The 12175-nt window shown below is 52.4% G+C and overlaps 1 protein-coding gene across 1 annotated transcript in view; it reads left to right on the top strand.

Moving 5' to 3' along the window:
• The window catches only part of PAX7 (paired box 7), a 98409-nt gene extending 91435 nt beyond the window's left edge, over window positions 1–6974 (top strand). Inside the window, exon 9 of the mRNA XM_059895226.1 lies at window positions 6535–6974. Coding sequence (XP_059751209.1) covers window positions 6535–6650 — 116 coding nt within the window. The 3' untranslated portion in view covers window positions 6651–6974. The remainder of the gene's footprint in view (window positions 1–6534) is intronic.
• Window positions 6975–12175: the final 5201 nt, after the last annotated feature.

Here is a 12175-nt window from a genome sequence, read left to right on the forward strand (position 1 = left end):
CAGTTCCCCGGTTGCCCCAGGCACATTTCGAGTGCTCTGAGAGCCACGTGTGCTGGTGGCGGCCGTGTCAGACAACGTGAGAAATCCTGCCCCTTTCTCCCCGCCCCACCCCTGCTATAGGGCAAAGCAGTATCTTGAGTTCTCTCCCCTGCCCCCATCCTCAGCCTTGGTTTCCCCAAACTGTGAGCTGGTCTCAAGTGCCCATCCCAGCTGCCATACCCTTGGCACCTGGCCTGGGGGCAGAGACTGCAGACCCTCAGACCAAAGGCTGCAAAAGGCAGGCTGGGCCACAGCCTCCAGCTGGACGGGGATGGACGGACGGACGGGGCAGCAGCAGGGCGGGTCAAGACAGCCCGGGGAGCCGAGGTCACAGGCTGCTCCTCCTGCCCCGCCCCCGGCAAAGGTGTCACCTGCTGGTGTCAAACCAGTCAGAAGGGCATGTGACAAGAGGGTGTGACCTTCCAGCCCCAGGGCTTCTCTGGGCTTCTCTGCCCTCACTGTAGCCCTGACCCGGCCCCACTGACCTCTGCTTCCTAAGCCCACACCCGCCCACCCCTCCTCACGCAGCCTTGGCCTCCACGGCTAAATGAGGGCCAGCTGTGCCGGCCTCCGCCTCCCAGCCGTGTTCGCAGCCCCTTCCCCGTACATGTGCGTGTTCGCATACGTGTATCTGGGCGAGTGCGAATACATGCGTCATGGATACCTTACAGTCTGTGTGTGTGTGGGGGGGGGGTTTCGGCATGCACGTGTAAGTGCACACATCTTGCGTGTAGGTATGTTTATATGTATATATGTGAATGTGTGAGTGGCACATGTGGGTGTATGTGTGTATGACACACATGTGTGAGTATAAATGAGCATATCGTGTGCACGTGATTGCATGTGGGTTTGTATGTGAACACTCCTGTACACATTTGGTCATGTGAGTATATGTGGCTACAACACATATGCACGTGTGTTGAAGTGTGTGTTCAGGTGTGTACATGTGGCTCAGTGTCTAGGTAGGTGCCTGTGTTTGACCTGCGTCGCTATGTGGAATGTATGACAAATATGTGTGCATGTGTGTAGGTGTGTAAGTGTACGAATATGTGTGGCAGTATGTACACGTGTGTTCAGCATGTACATACGCTGGAGTGTGTAAGTGTGTGTATTGGGGAGTCTGTGTGTGTGCAGAGTGTACATACGGGTGTGGGTCTCCTTGAGTGTGTGCCTAGGTGTGGCTGTGTGTACTGGTGCCCAGTTGTGCATCTGGGTGTGAACACATGATGCTGTCTGTGTGTATAACTGTGTCTGTGTGAATGTGTGTGCATGGGGTCATAGAACACACGTGTGCGTGTATATCTGAGAGCAGGGTGCCTGCATGTGCGCGGGAGTGTTTCCAGAGGGGCTAGGGTGACCCCCTGCCCCAGCCCGTGTTCCCGGGCACGGAGCGGGACACACATGCTCTTGATAAAGAGTTTAGAGCAGCTCCAGTGGCGGCGGCGGCGGCGGCGGCGGCAGCCCTGGCCTGGGGCAGGCGTTAGTCACACCCGGAGCCCTGTGCCCCACTCCAGGGGCGCCTGCCCAACTCGGAAATAAAATTAACCCCAAAGTCAGCACGGGGCCGCGAAGGAGGGGGGATCAAAAGGAAAAGGGACCAGGAGGCGAGAAAGGAGTTTTGTTCCCCTTTGCTGGGGAAAAGCTGGCCAGTGATTTCCTCCCCTGTCCCCACTCACCCTCCCACTCACCCCCCCATCCTCCCTCATCCCTCCTCCCTCCGGCTCCCCCTCCTCCCACTCACTCCCCCTCTAGCTCCACCCTTGCTCCCCTGGCTCCTCCAGGGTCGCTCAGAGCGCCTCCTGGGCCACCTTCTCTTGCCCTCCCAACTCAGACCCCATACCCCTCCGCCCACCCCACAGAGGCTCCAGGGGCAGGCTGGGAGGGGCCTGAGGGAGAGTCTTCCCCTCCACCACCACGGTGTGAGCAAGTCACCTACCTCTCTGAGCCTCAGTTTTGCCATCTGTGAAATGGGGGCCCAGGGATTAGACTCCATCGTCTTGATGTTTTCCCCTGGTGCCATCCCCCTCACCTTTGACATCCTGGGACAGCCCAGGGACACACGGTGTTCCCACTGACCCTGCCCCATGTTCATGGGTGGCCGAACCCACCTATGACTGGGCTCCCACAGCCTCATGTTCCAAGCTGTGCTGTGTATGCCCAGGGCCACCTGTCATCTTCTCACATCTGTCCCATGCATGAGGTTAGCCCACTGGGCACTGGACGAAATGCATGTTCCTCATTTCGTGTAATCCTCAAAAATCCCAGGTTATTTGCCCTCAGGTTACAGATGCAAAAGCTATGGCTCAGAGAGGCTAGGAACTTTCCCCAAGGTCACACAGAAAGTGAATGATGGACTCCAGGTCATCTAACTTCAAACCTAGTTCTCTTTGGGCCAAACCACAAACCTGTATAAGATCCTGCATAATGATGCACACCTTGGCCCACCTGGGTGTGGATTCATGTGCACACCTTCACATGCACCTATGCATGGACAGAGATTTATTTCTCTGTGTGTATTAACTAATGTGTGTCTCTACATAGCTTCAAGGTAGAACTATACAAGATGTATGTGTATAAAGAAAGGAGAAATGATGGTTTCTTGAGCATCTACTATGGGTCTGGCATTCCATCCTGACGGCCACCCTGCGCAGGGTGCAGGATTATTCCCATTGGGCAGATGAGGAAATGGGATCCCAGAGAGATGGGCTGCCTGAGATCACCCGGTGGTACGTATCGACGTGCACACGGCCACACATTTAACCATGGAAAGCATCACTTTCAGGTGTGCCTGGAGTCACGTGGGCCAAACTCTTAAGCAGCAGGGTCCACCCCCTCTTCCCGGGCCTCTCATCTTCCCAGGGACACCTTCACACCTTCCTTTCCTGCTCCCTGCCATCGTCCATCCATCCATCTCTCCCCGTCCCTAAAGGGGGTGGGGGCAGGGGGGCAGGGACGGGGCACATGGCAGATTAATATGGCCCTGGTGTTCCCAGAGGCCAGGGCCGTACTAATGATGGGGCTGATAGAACGCAGAAGTGTGAAAAGAATTTTAATAGATCTGACAAGTCTAATAAGAATTTGTGTCTAGAAGGGTCCTCCTCTGGGGCCGCGGGCTGACGAGACGCTGACGGCTGAGATTTGTTTACTGGTTGGCATTGCTGCCACCTCTCCTGCCAACTCCCGATTAATCTAATTTGAGACATTTAGAGCCCAGGCTCAGGCACGAGGCAAAGGAGGGGAGACGCAAAGAGACAGAAGGACAGGAAGGGCCATTGACAGAGGCCATAATGAGAAATGTCACAGCCCTGCCCCTCGCCGGACCCCGGCTTGACCCCAGGGAGAGGCAGGCTCTGTGGGACGACTGGTGCCCTTGAAGTAGGCTGGGTCGTAGGTAAATTTTGGCTTGGTGTTTCCTTGCTCATCTTGACAACAAGCACCTACTGTGCGCAGGGCCATGGCTGGTGACAGGGAGAGGCTAAAGAGGGAGAGACAGAGTGGCCAGAGGCACAAGCAGGACAAATTCAGGCTCCTCCAGCTCACATGCCGTGCGCGTGCCTCTGGGCCAGCCATCTTTCTGAGCCTCGGTTTCCATGTTTGTAAAATGGGAACAACTGTATCTAAAGCATGGGACTGTTGAAAGAATCAGATGAGATTTTGTCCACCTAGTACCTAGTGGTTCCCATCCATCATTGTTATTCAAAGCCAGACCTTTCTGCCCCACCTGCAGGAAGAGCTGTGCCCTTAGACAAGTCACTTACATTTCCTGAAGTAGAAAATGGGGCCACTGCAGGCTTTGGGGTGTAGAGTGTTTCATACACTCTGAAGTGCTGCACACGAGCAAGGGTGATGCTATAGGAGGCTGCTGGGTGGGGTTGGTGGGGGGTGATTAGCAGCTGGCATCAGACTGCCTGCATTTGAATTATGATTCCATAATTTAGGAGCCCTGGGATCTTTCAAGTTATTCAGTCTCTCAGGGCAGGGCCTCAGTTTTGTCATATGCAAAATGGGGATGATAATAATAATACCAGCCTCACAGAGTTGTTGTGAGAATTTTAAATGAGACGATGCACATAAAGTGCTTAAAACAGGACTGGCAGAGAGCCAGCTCCGGGGAAATGTTAGCTTCCCCTCCTCCCCTTCCTATTATCACCCTGACAATGAGGCCTCCTCCTGGGCAGGACCTGGAGCCCAGATGAAACTGGCTCCAAGTAGCTAAGATGGTGTGGCCACAGCTGCCGGGTCCCCCTGAGGCCAGAGATGGGAGATTTTCCCACCCTCACCCAGAGTAAGGGCCAGATCCAAGGCAGGGCAAGGCAGGCCACCACCACTCTGTCCTACCTGCTGGGAGCCTGGAGGCTGAATGACCTCAGAGGCAGCACCCAAGGGGCCCAATTCAGGCCTTAGAGCCTGGGAAGCTGAGGGGCACAGGGTCCAGACACTCCAGAAAGACCCCGGGGCTCTTGCACATCCTTTAGGAATCTAGGAGGCCATGCCCTGAGCCCTCTGTGCCTGGCATCTTAAAGCCCATTATCTCATTTGATTCTCATAAGAGCCCTTGAGGAGGCTGGAATTTGTTCTCCCCATTTTACAGACAAGGAAACAGGGCTGCAGAGGCAAAGTGATTTGCCCAAAGCCACATGAGCAGGAGGTAACTGGGCCTCTGAATTGCCCCATTCACTGTTCCTTTCCTTCTTGCCACCGTCAAAGGGCATGTCTGCTTACTAAGCCCCAATCCCAGGAGCCCACATCTATCCAACTCACTATGTGCCAGACACAGTGCTAGCTCACCACTTTATATACATTTTCTCATTTAATCACGATTACCCTTCAGCCTAGGTGCTATTATTATCTTCCAAGGAAACTGAGGCTTGGAAAGGTGAGATGGTATGCCCCAAATCACACACTGAGAGTTGACAGGAGTGGAGTTTGCATCTAGGTCATTTGAGCCCCTAGGCAATACAGCCTCCTGGAGCTCAATTATTTTTTAGAATTTTTTTTTTTTTTTGGCCATGCCGGGTGGCATGCGGGGTCTTAGTTCCCCAGCCAGGGATTGAACCTGAGCCCCATGCAGTGGAAGCGTGGAGTCTTAACCACTGGACCTCCAGGGAATCCCACTGGAGCTCAATTATTGATACAGCCCATCTCACCTCCCCCCCTTGCCCTCCAGCCATGCCCATCACCTCCTGGCTCTACCCACCCATCCTAGGCAGGAGCCCCCAACTTTGGGGAGACATGTAGAGTGTTACAGGGCCCCTCAGTGGGCAAGTGACAGAGAGGGTGTTGGGCCAGGCCTCGTGATTCCTACTGTAGTCCCCTCTCCATCTTCCTCTTACCTCTGGATCCAAGGGGTCCAGGGGGTTGGATTGACCACAGCCACAGATTCTGGTTTGGGAGGTGGCATCTCTGTGCCTTTCAAGACGCCTTGGTCACATTCCAGTCCAGTCATTTGGTCAGGGATGATTTCTGCTGCAGCCCCAGGCAGGCACAATTAGGACAGTCAAGACAGAACACACGTAGACATACCTGCACACACACACGCACTCACCCAGACACATGGACCTGGCTTAGGTAGAACTCACCTGTTCAGTTACCTATACATGCACAGGTGTTCCCACTGTTTTTCTACACATGCAGGTGCACACCACTCACCCACATCGGTGCACACGTACATGTGCAAGTATTGTTCGTGCCCATTACTACATCCCGGAGATTCTTGTTTCCACAGTTCACACACACGCAAGTACACACTCTCAGACTCTCATCCCTCTCCTCTGGGTGACCAGAAATGACAAGGCTGAAGGTCTCAACTCCCTGCATTACAGGCTCCTAGCTCCTCCTTCTGCGTGGACCCCTCAGCTCCCCAGCAAAATCTCCTTTGATTTTTGAGTACGAGGTCTTGCTTTGCCTCATCCATGAGCTGGGCTTAGGGTCCAAAAAAGGCAGAAGGACCTCGCCCTCATTACTACCTGGATGCCATGGGACTCACTGGATGTCCCCCAGAGCAGGGATAGGTAGAGACATGTTGGAAAGAGGAACTAATTGTTCACTAAACAATGTGATACCCTCTGTACTTCCCTACAGAATCCACGAAAGAGCTGGGTAAATAATGTGTTAAGTAAATATGTGCTGAATGATTGGAGAGGAAGTGAGAGAAAGAGCTTCATGAAGAAATGGATGGATGGATGGGTGGATGGATGGATGAACAGATGGATAGACAAAGAGTGGATGGACAAACTGATGAATGGATAAATGGATGGACAATGCATAGATGGATAAATATATGATTGGATGGATGGATGGATGGATGGAAGAAGAGATGGATAGATGGACAGAAGGATGGATGGATAAATTAATGAATAAATGGATGGATAGATGGATGGATAGATGGATATGTGGATGGATGGATGGATGGATGGGTGAATGGATGTGGGGCAGATTGAATAATAGGCCAAAAGAACCTCAATTTCTAGGAGTTTTATCTTTTTTTTTTTCCAGCTGCTGTTGATTACCTGGCCAAAAACGTGAGCCTCTCCACACAGCGTCGCATGAAGCTCGGGGAACACTCGGCTGTGTTGGGCCTCCTGCCCGTGGAAACTGGCCAGGCCTATTAGGGCCCCTGGGGCGACTCGCGCCAGCCCAAGTCCCAGCCTCACCCTTACTGATCCCTGAGCCTCCCAGCTGCCGTCCCTTCATCGCCCTGGGGTCCCAGGAGGCCAGGAAAGGAGCCCATTCCCTTCTCGTGGCCAGCGCTCTGGAGACGAGCAGCCTGTCCACCATTTGCCTGTGATTAGGGACCTGGAGTGAGCCCCTTGGAGTCTGCCCCCTCACTGTCCCCCCAGGAGGGTCTCTGGTCAGCCTGCAGTCTTCCCCCAGCCAAATCCTGTCGTGGCCTCTGTGCCATTCCAGGCACAGAGATCAAAGCTCACCCTGAACAGAATGCCTTGAGCGCCCAAAGGAGGATGGTGTCTGGGATGACGTCCTGGAGCCCTTTGGACCCAACTCCAGTTGGTCCCCTGGCCAGAGGAGGAGGTGGAGCTCACAGGGCCGCTCCTGGCTGGGAGTGCTGGGAGCCGGCCCTCCCGGGTGGGTCTCCGGCTCAGGGCCAGAACCGCAGCCATTCTTCCTCTGAACACTGGGACTTCAGCAGAAGGGGGGACCCTAGCCCTGGGGCATTTCCAGGGAATCACCCAGGAATTCTGAGGACTTCAGGACCCTCTCCACGCACCTCTGCTGGGTTGGGGGTGCATCTAGCCCAGGCAGGGGGACTGGGACCACCAGGGACAGGCTTAGCCAGGGGGTGGGGCCATGTGGATGGGGCTTGTCGGCAGTGGGCCAGCCCAGGGTACCAGGACCCAAGCCAGGCATCCGGAAGCAGCTTTGGGCTCTTAGACTGAAGCCCCAGTTCCAAATTTGCCCACCCCACTTAGGGCCTGGGGAGCCCACAGAACCTCCAGTTTTCTCATTCACTGAATCAGATGGCAGGGGGAAGGGATCAAGTCTTGAGGACGCATAAGTGAAGAGGCAGGCTCAGAAGGGGTTTCTGTAACTGGGGTCCCTCTGCTTGTGGGCGGCAAACCTTTGTTGCCAAAGGCTTCGGCTCTATGCCTCCAAGTCCACAGCCCGTGGAGCTTCGATTTCTCACAGAGCCTCCTTCAGAGACCCAGGCCTACCCCCACATGCCCTACCCTCTAGGAATGGGGCCTCCATCTGTCCGGGAGTCCCTTTAAGCTGCTGGGGGTGCAGAGAGCTTCCCTTGGAGCTCTGGAGGAGGGTTCTTGGATCATCAGGGACTGCTTGCCCCACAGACAAGACCACAGATTCTCCTTGGCATTTGGGGGGGGGCATGTCCCTGTCCCACCCAGAGGTGCATCTTTCAGTGTGGACACATTCTCAGCCAGGATGCCTCTGTCTTCTGATCCAGCACAGCTGGGTGCAGAGATGTGGCCAAACTTTGAGCCACCACCCCTGGGCAGAGGGAGACACCAAAGGTTCTGGAGAAAGGGGCAAAGTCACCTTCCTTGGCCACTCCAGTTGCTCTCCCAAGCTCCCCTCTCTTTACAAGTTGAGACCTTTGGGGAATGGTTCCAGCCCCTGACTGCAGCCTCCCTGGAACTTTTCACCACCTTCACCTGTTGAGCAAAATTGTATTCATCTTCTCCATCGCCATCATTATAATCTACACTTAGATCACCTGTATCAAGTGTTGCTGGGTCAAAGGCGCTTGAGATGGGAGACACAGCACTGAATCCACGAAGACCGGACCAAATTGCTTGGCCCTACCTGGGCACCTGAGGCCACCTCTTTGCTCAACCCATGCCTCTTGCCCTCAGCCAACAAGACACTCCCAGAGGGAAGGGCTGCTGCTTTGGGAATCAACCTGAGTTCCTCCCTACTGGGGAGCTGGGTTGGCAAGATACTAGGACACTTTCCTGCATGGACATCACCTCTGTGACAAATGGTCACCTGCTTCTCATCTTCAGACTCAGTAATATCAAGCCCGTCCTGGACCATGACCAAGGTGGCTTGTATCTCTGGTTTTGAGGAACCTATTATTAATTGGGGACGAACAGACTCTTTGGTAGCCGCGGACACCCAGACACGTGTGGCCCATCAAGTTCAGCCAAGGTTTCAGTGAGAGTATCCACGGCAGGAGACTTTGGGTTCTTCACGCTCTGGACAAAAAGGAAGGGCGTACTGTGTGTTGGTGACCCGGTCCATGCTTTTGTAGCTGTCACAGCCAGGAAGCAGTTCTTCCTTAAGAGCAACCACAATCTTCATCCACATTCCTTAAATGGTCAATCTTTCCCCCTGGAGGCCTGTCTCAGAAATCCTTTGAGCCTCCTTAGGTTACCCAGGAGCAGGGATCTCAGGCAGGTGACATCAAAACCACCCAGCCCTACCCCCAGGAAGTGACATTCCAATGCTAGGACCAACGACAAGTATCTGCCCCCCATGGCGAAATGGGAATAAACCAAATGATTTCTCATTACATCCACTGTCTCTGGAGTTCTCCCAAGCCACCATCTTGGTAGAAAATGGGTCTTATTCCCCCAGGGGCTCCACCCGCCTCAGAAAGAGACCCTGACCCTGACAGGTTTTCCTAAAACCCAGTGTATTAATGTGTCTAGCCAACTCAGTCTATAAAATTCAGTCTTGTGTTAGCAACTTGCAACTTCACCAGAAAGGTGATATTAGATGAGAGTTACAAGGCCTCAAACTCTTGAGGGTTGACCACAGGCTGAGGAAGAAGGCCTGAATCCCAGTGGCTTGGCCAGCCCGGACACAATCCCCATCCATCCCTGTAAATAGATTCCATAGCAAAATAAAAGATATTTCCCCCAACTTATCACAAGTAGCTGTTGGTCCTACCTATGGGGGCCCCTCCTCTGAACTCATTGTACATTAGTTGGAAATGTGGTGATGTGCTATTCGTTTATAGGAAGTTGACTTTATATATATATATATATATATATATATATATATATATATATATATATATATATATATATATACACACACTAAAAAAGGAACGAAACCCCCCACAGTGCGTGTCGTGCTAGTGCCAGGGACCATCTGTAGGGATATATCTGCATATCGTGTGCTTCAAATTATACATTCCAGGCTCTCTTGGGTTCTTTCATTTTTATTGCTTTGTTTTTCATTTGGTATTTCTCTCTTGCTATTGGGAAAAGAAAAAAAAAAAAGAAGTGATATGTAAGAACCAAGCTATGCTTTTATACTCTTACGTTTTCCTTGATTTACATTTGCCATTCTTTTGCCAGAGGAACATGAAGGAGAAGAGAGATAGAGGAATGAGAGAGAAGGAGAGAAGAATCAAGGGAGAGGTTTGCCCAGAAGAAAAACGAGAAGGTCAGATTTCCAATCTGACAATGGCTTGAGAAGATCGTGGGTCCCAGACATCGATCACTCCACCGAAATTCTATGCTGTTTGAGATGGAGCGGGTGAAGAATTCTGAGATTTGGATCCTGGGACTTGGGAAACTCCTTGATGGCCCCCAAAAAGACATGCTCCGGGGCCTCTCTCAGGTTGATATTCTCCTCAAGTTCCTGAATGTGCCCTTCACTATTGGATGCTTTTTGAGGTCGACAGATCTTCTCCCCTCCTTCAGAGGCACCAAACCAAGGCCAAATGGGGGTCCTTCAGCTGCCATCTTGAAATGCTCAGAGATATCTGTGTATCGAATGCTTTCTCTGCCAGCTCTAGCAAGGCCAATCCCCTACCTGGGAACTATGTGCATAGCACTCTAGATCATTCCTTCTTCCTAGTAACTGGTTGCTTCCGTGTTTGACTCACAGCCATTTTCCTCCATGTGGGAGTGAGTGTGTGTGCATGAGAGTGTGAGTGGGACGTCCGCGTGGGCGTGTGTGAGCGCAAGGGTGTGTGTTTAAATATAATCGCACCATAATTTATTCAGCTATATGAAGTAGTAGACTAGAAAGAGAAACTGGCATTCGCTTTAACTACCTGCTTGTAAGCGCTTCCTCTGTAACTCAGGCGTTAACTGTTACATATACATTAAAAAGAAATTAAAAGCGTCTCCAAGATTCCGTGTACTCAATTGATCATCATGGTGCGGCTGCCCTTAAAAGAGGCTGGGGGCGGTCAAGAGCTTTGACGTAATTTAGAGGGTGTGGAGGAGTAAGAACTGCATTTCTCTTGCGACCCACCAGGTCCCCCAGTGCTAAGCAGATGCTGGACACATAGCGAAAGCCTCATTTGATTTGATTAATGGATGCCATTCTCAAGTATCTCTCTGGGGAAGCCTCAGTTCTCTTCACCAGGACAAATTTTCCTGCCACTAAACTTAGAACCCTCTGTGGTCATGTCCCAGTATATAAAATTTGGAAGGTGGGAGAGAGCTCAGAAGCTTACCTGTTGCCTTAGAAACAGGGCCTGATGTGGAAATTCTGGGCAGGTGAATTATTGAGGGAAAGCCCTCAAGAGAAATCCATAAGGGAGTAAAGGAAGCAAGATAGGGCAGGGGAAGGAGCTGGCAAAGAGGAGGGTTTACTTGGAGTCTAGCCCCAACCTGATGCTGGAGGGAGCTCTGGAGTGTGAATCGTAGCATGGAGTTAGTCTCACCTTAAGACCAGGGGACTCTTGTTGCGCAATTCAGTCATTCATTGGCTGCTGGCTGTCCCTGGGGATGTGGATGGTGGGTAAAGGGCTTACGTGGTTAAGCACCTCTGGTTAAAGTGGCTCCTACGGGCTGAGGGCAGTTCTCCAGAGAAAAGGTGTGGAAGTGAGCCCTTAGCAACAACATTCACATCAGTTAGGGGACAGGTGCGCTGGCCCAGTAAAAGGGCCTCTGGGCAGGACCAGCACCATCTACTCCACATGTGTTCCCCCGGCTCTACACCAGGGCACCTGTGTCATTCCAGTGGGTAATCTGAACGGGGCAGCAGCGAGGTGGAGGAGTTTTGGGGAGAAAGTGTACATGAAAGATTGGTAAGGTGGGTGGGAAGGAAGGACCTGAGTCCATCCAATCCAGCCAAGTTCTCTTCCCAAGTTCAGACCAATGGGAAGGCTGCCAAGCCTGTGATGAGCTCTGTACCTATGGAATCCAGGCAGTTTATGTCAGAACCAGGGCTCCCAACTACGTTTCACCCCAGGTCTGTCTCCCTACCTACCACCCCAACCAAGCAATTGTCATTCAGTAAATCAGGAAGATATGGGGGAGAGTCAAGAACTAGTCAAGTTCTATCCTGACCTCTGCATATGACTCTCTGTGGGTCCTGAGACAATTTTCTTCCCTTCTCAGGCCTTATTTCAGTATACTTTTTTTTTTTTTAAATACTTTATTTATTTATTTATTTATTTATTTTATTTTTATTTATGGCTGTGTTGGGTCTCTTAGTTTTCGTGTGAGGGCTTTCTCTAGTTGCGGCAAGTGGGGGCCACTCTTCATCGTGGTGCGGAGGCCGCTCTTCATCACGGTGCGCGGGTCTTTCACTATCGCGGCCCCTCCCGTTGCGGGGCACAGGCTCCAGACGCACAGGCTCAGTAGTTGTGGCTCACGGGCCCAGTTGCTCCGCGGCATGTGGGATCTTCCCAGACCAGGGCTCGAACCCGTGTCCCCTGCATTAGCAGGCAGATTCTCAACCACTGCGCCAC

The sequence above is a fragment of the Balaenoptera ricei genome, chromosome 1 (genome assembly GCF_028023285.1).
Source record: "Balaenoptera ricei isolate mBalRic1 chromosome 1, mBalRic1.hap2, whole genome shotgun sequence".
NCBI classification, from domain to species: domain Eukaryota; kingdom Metazoa; phylum Chordata; class Mammalia; order Artiodactyla; family Balaenopteridae; genus Balaenoptera; species Balaenoptera ricei.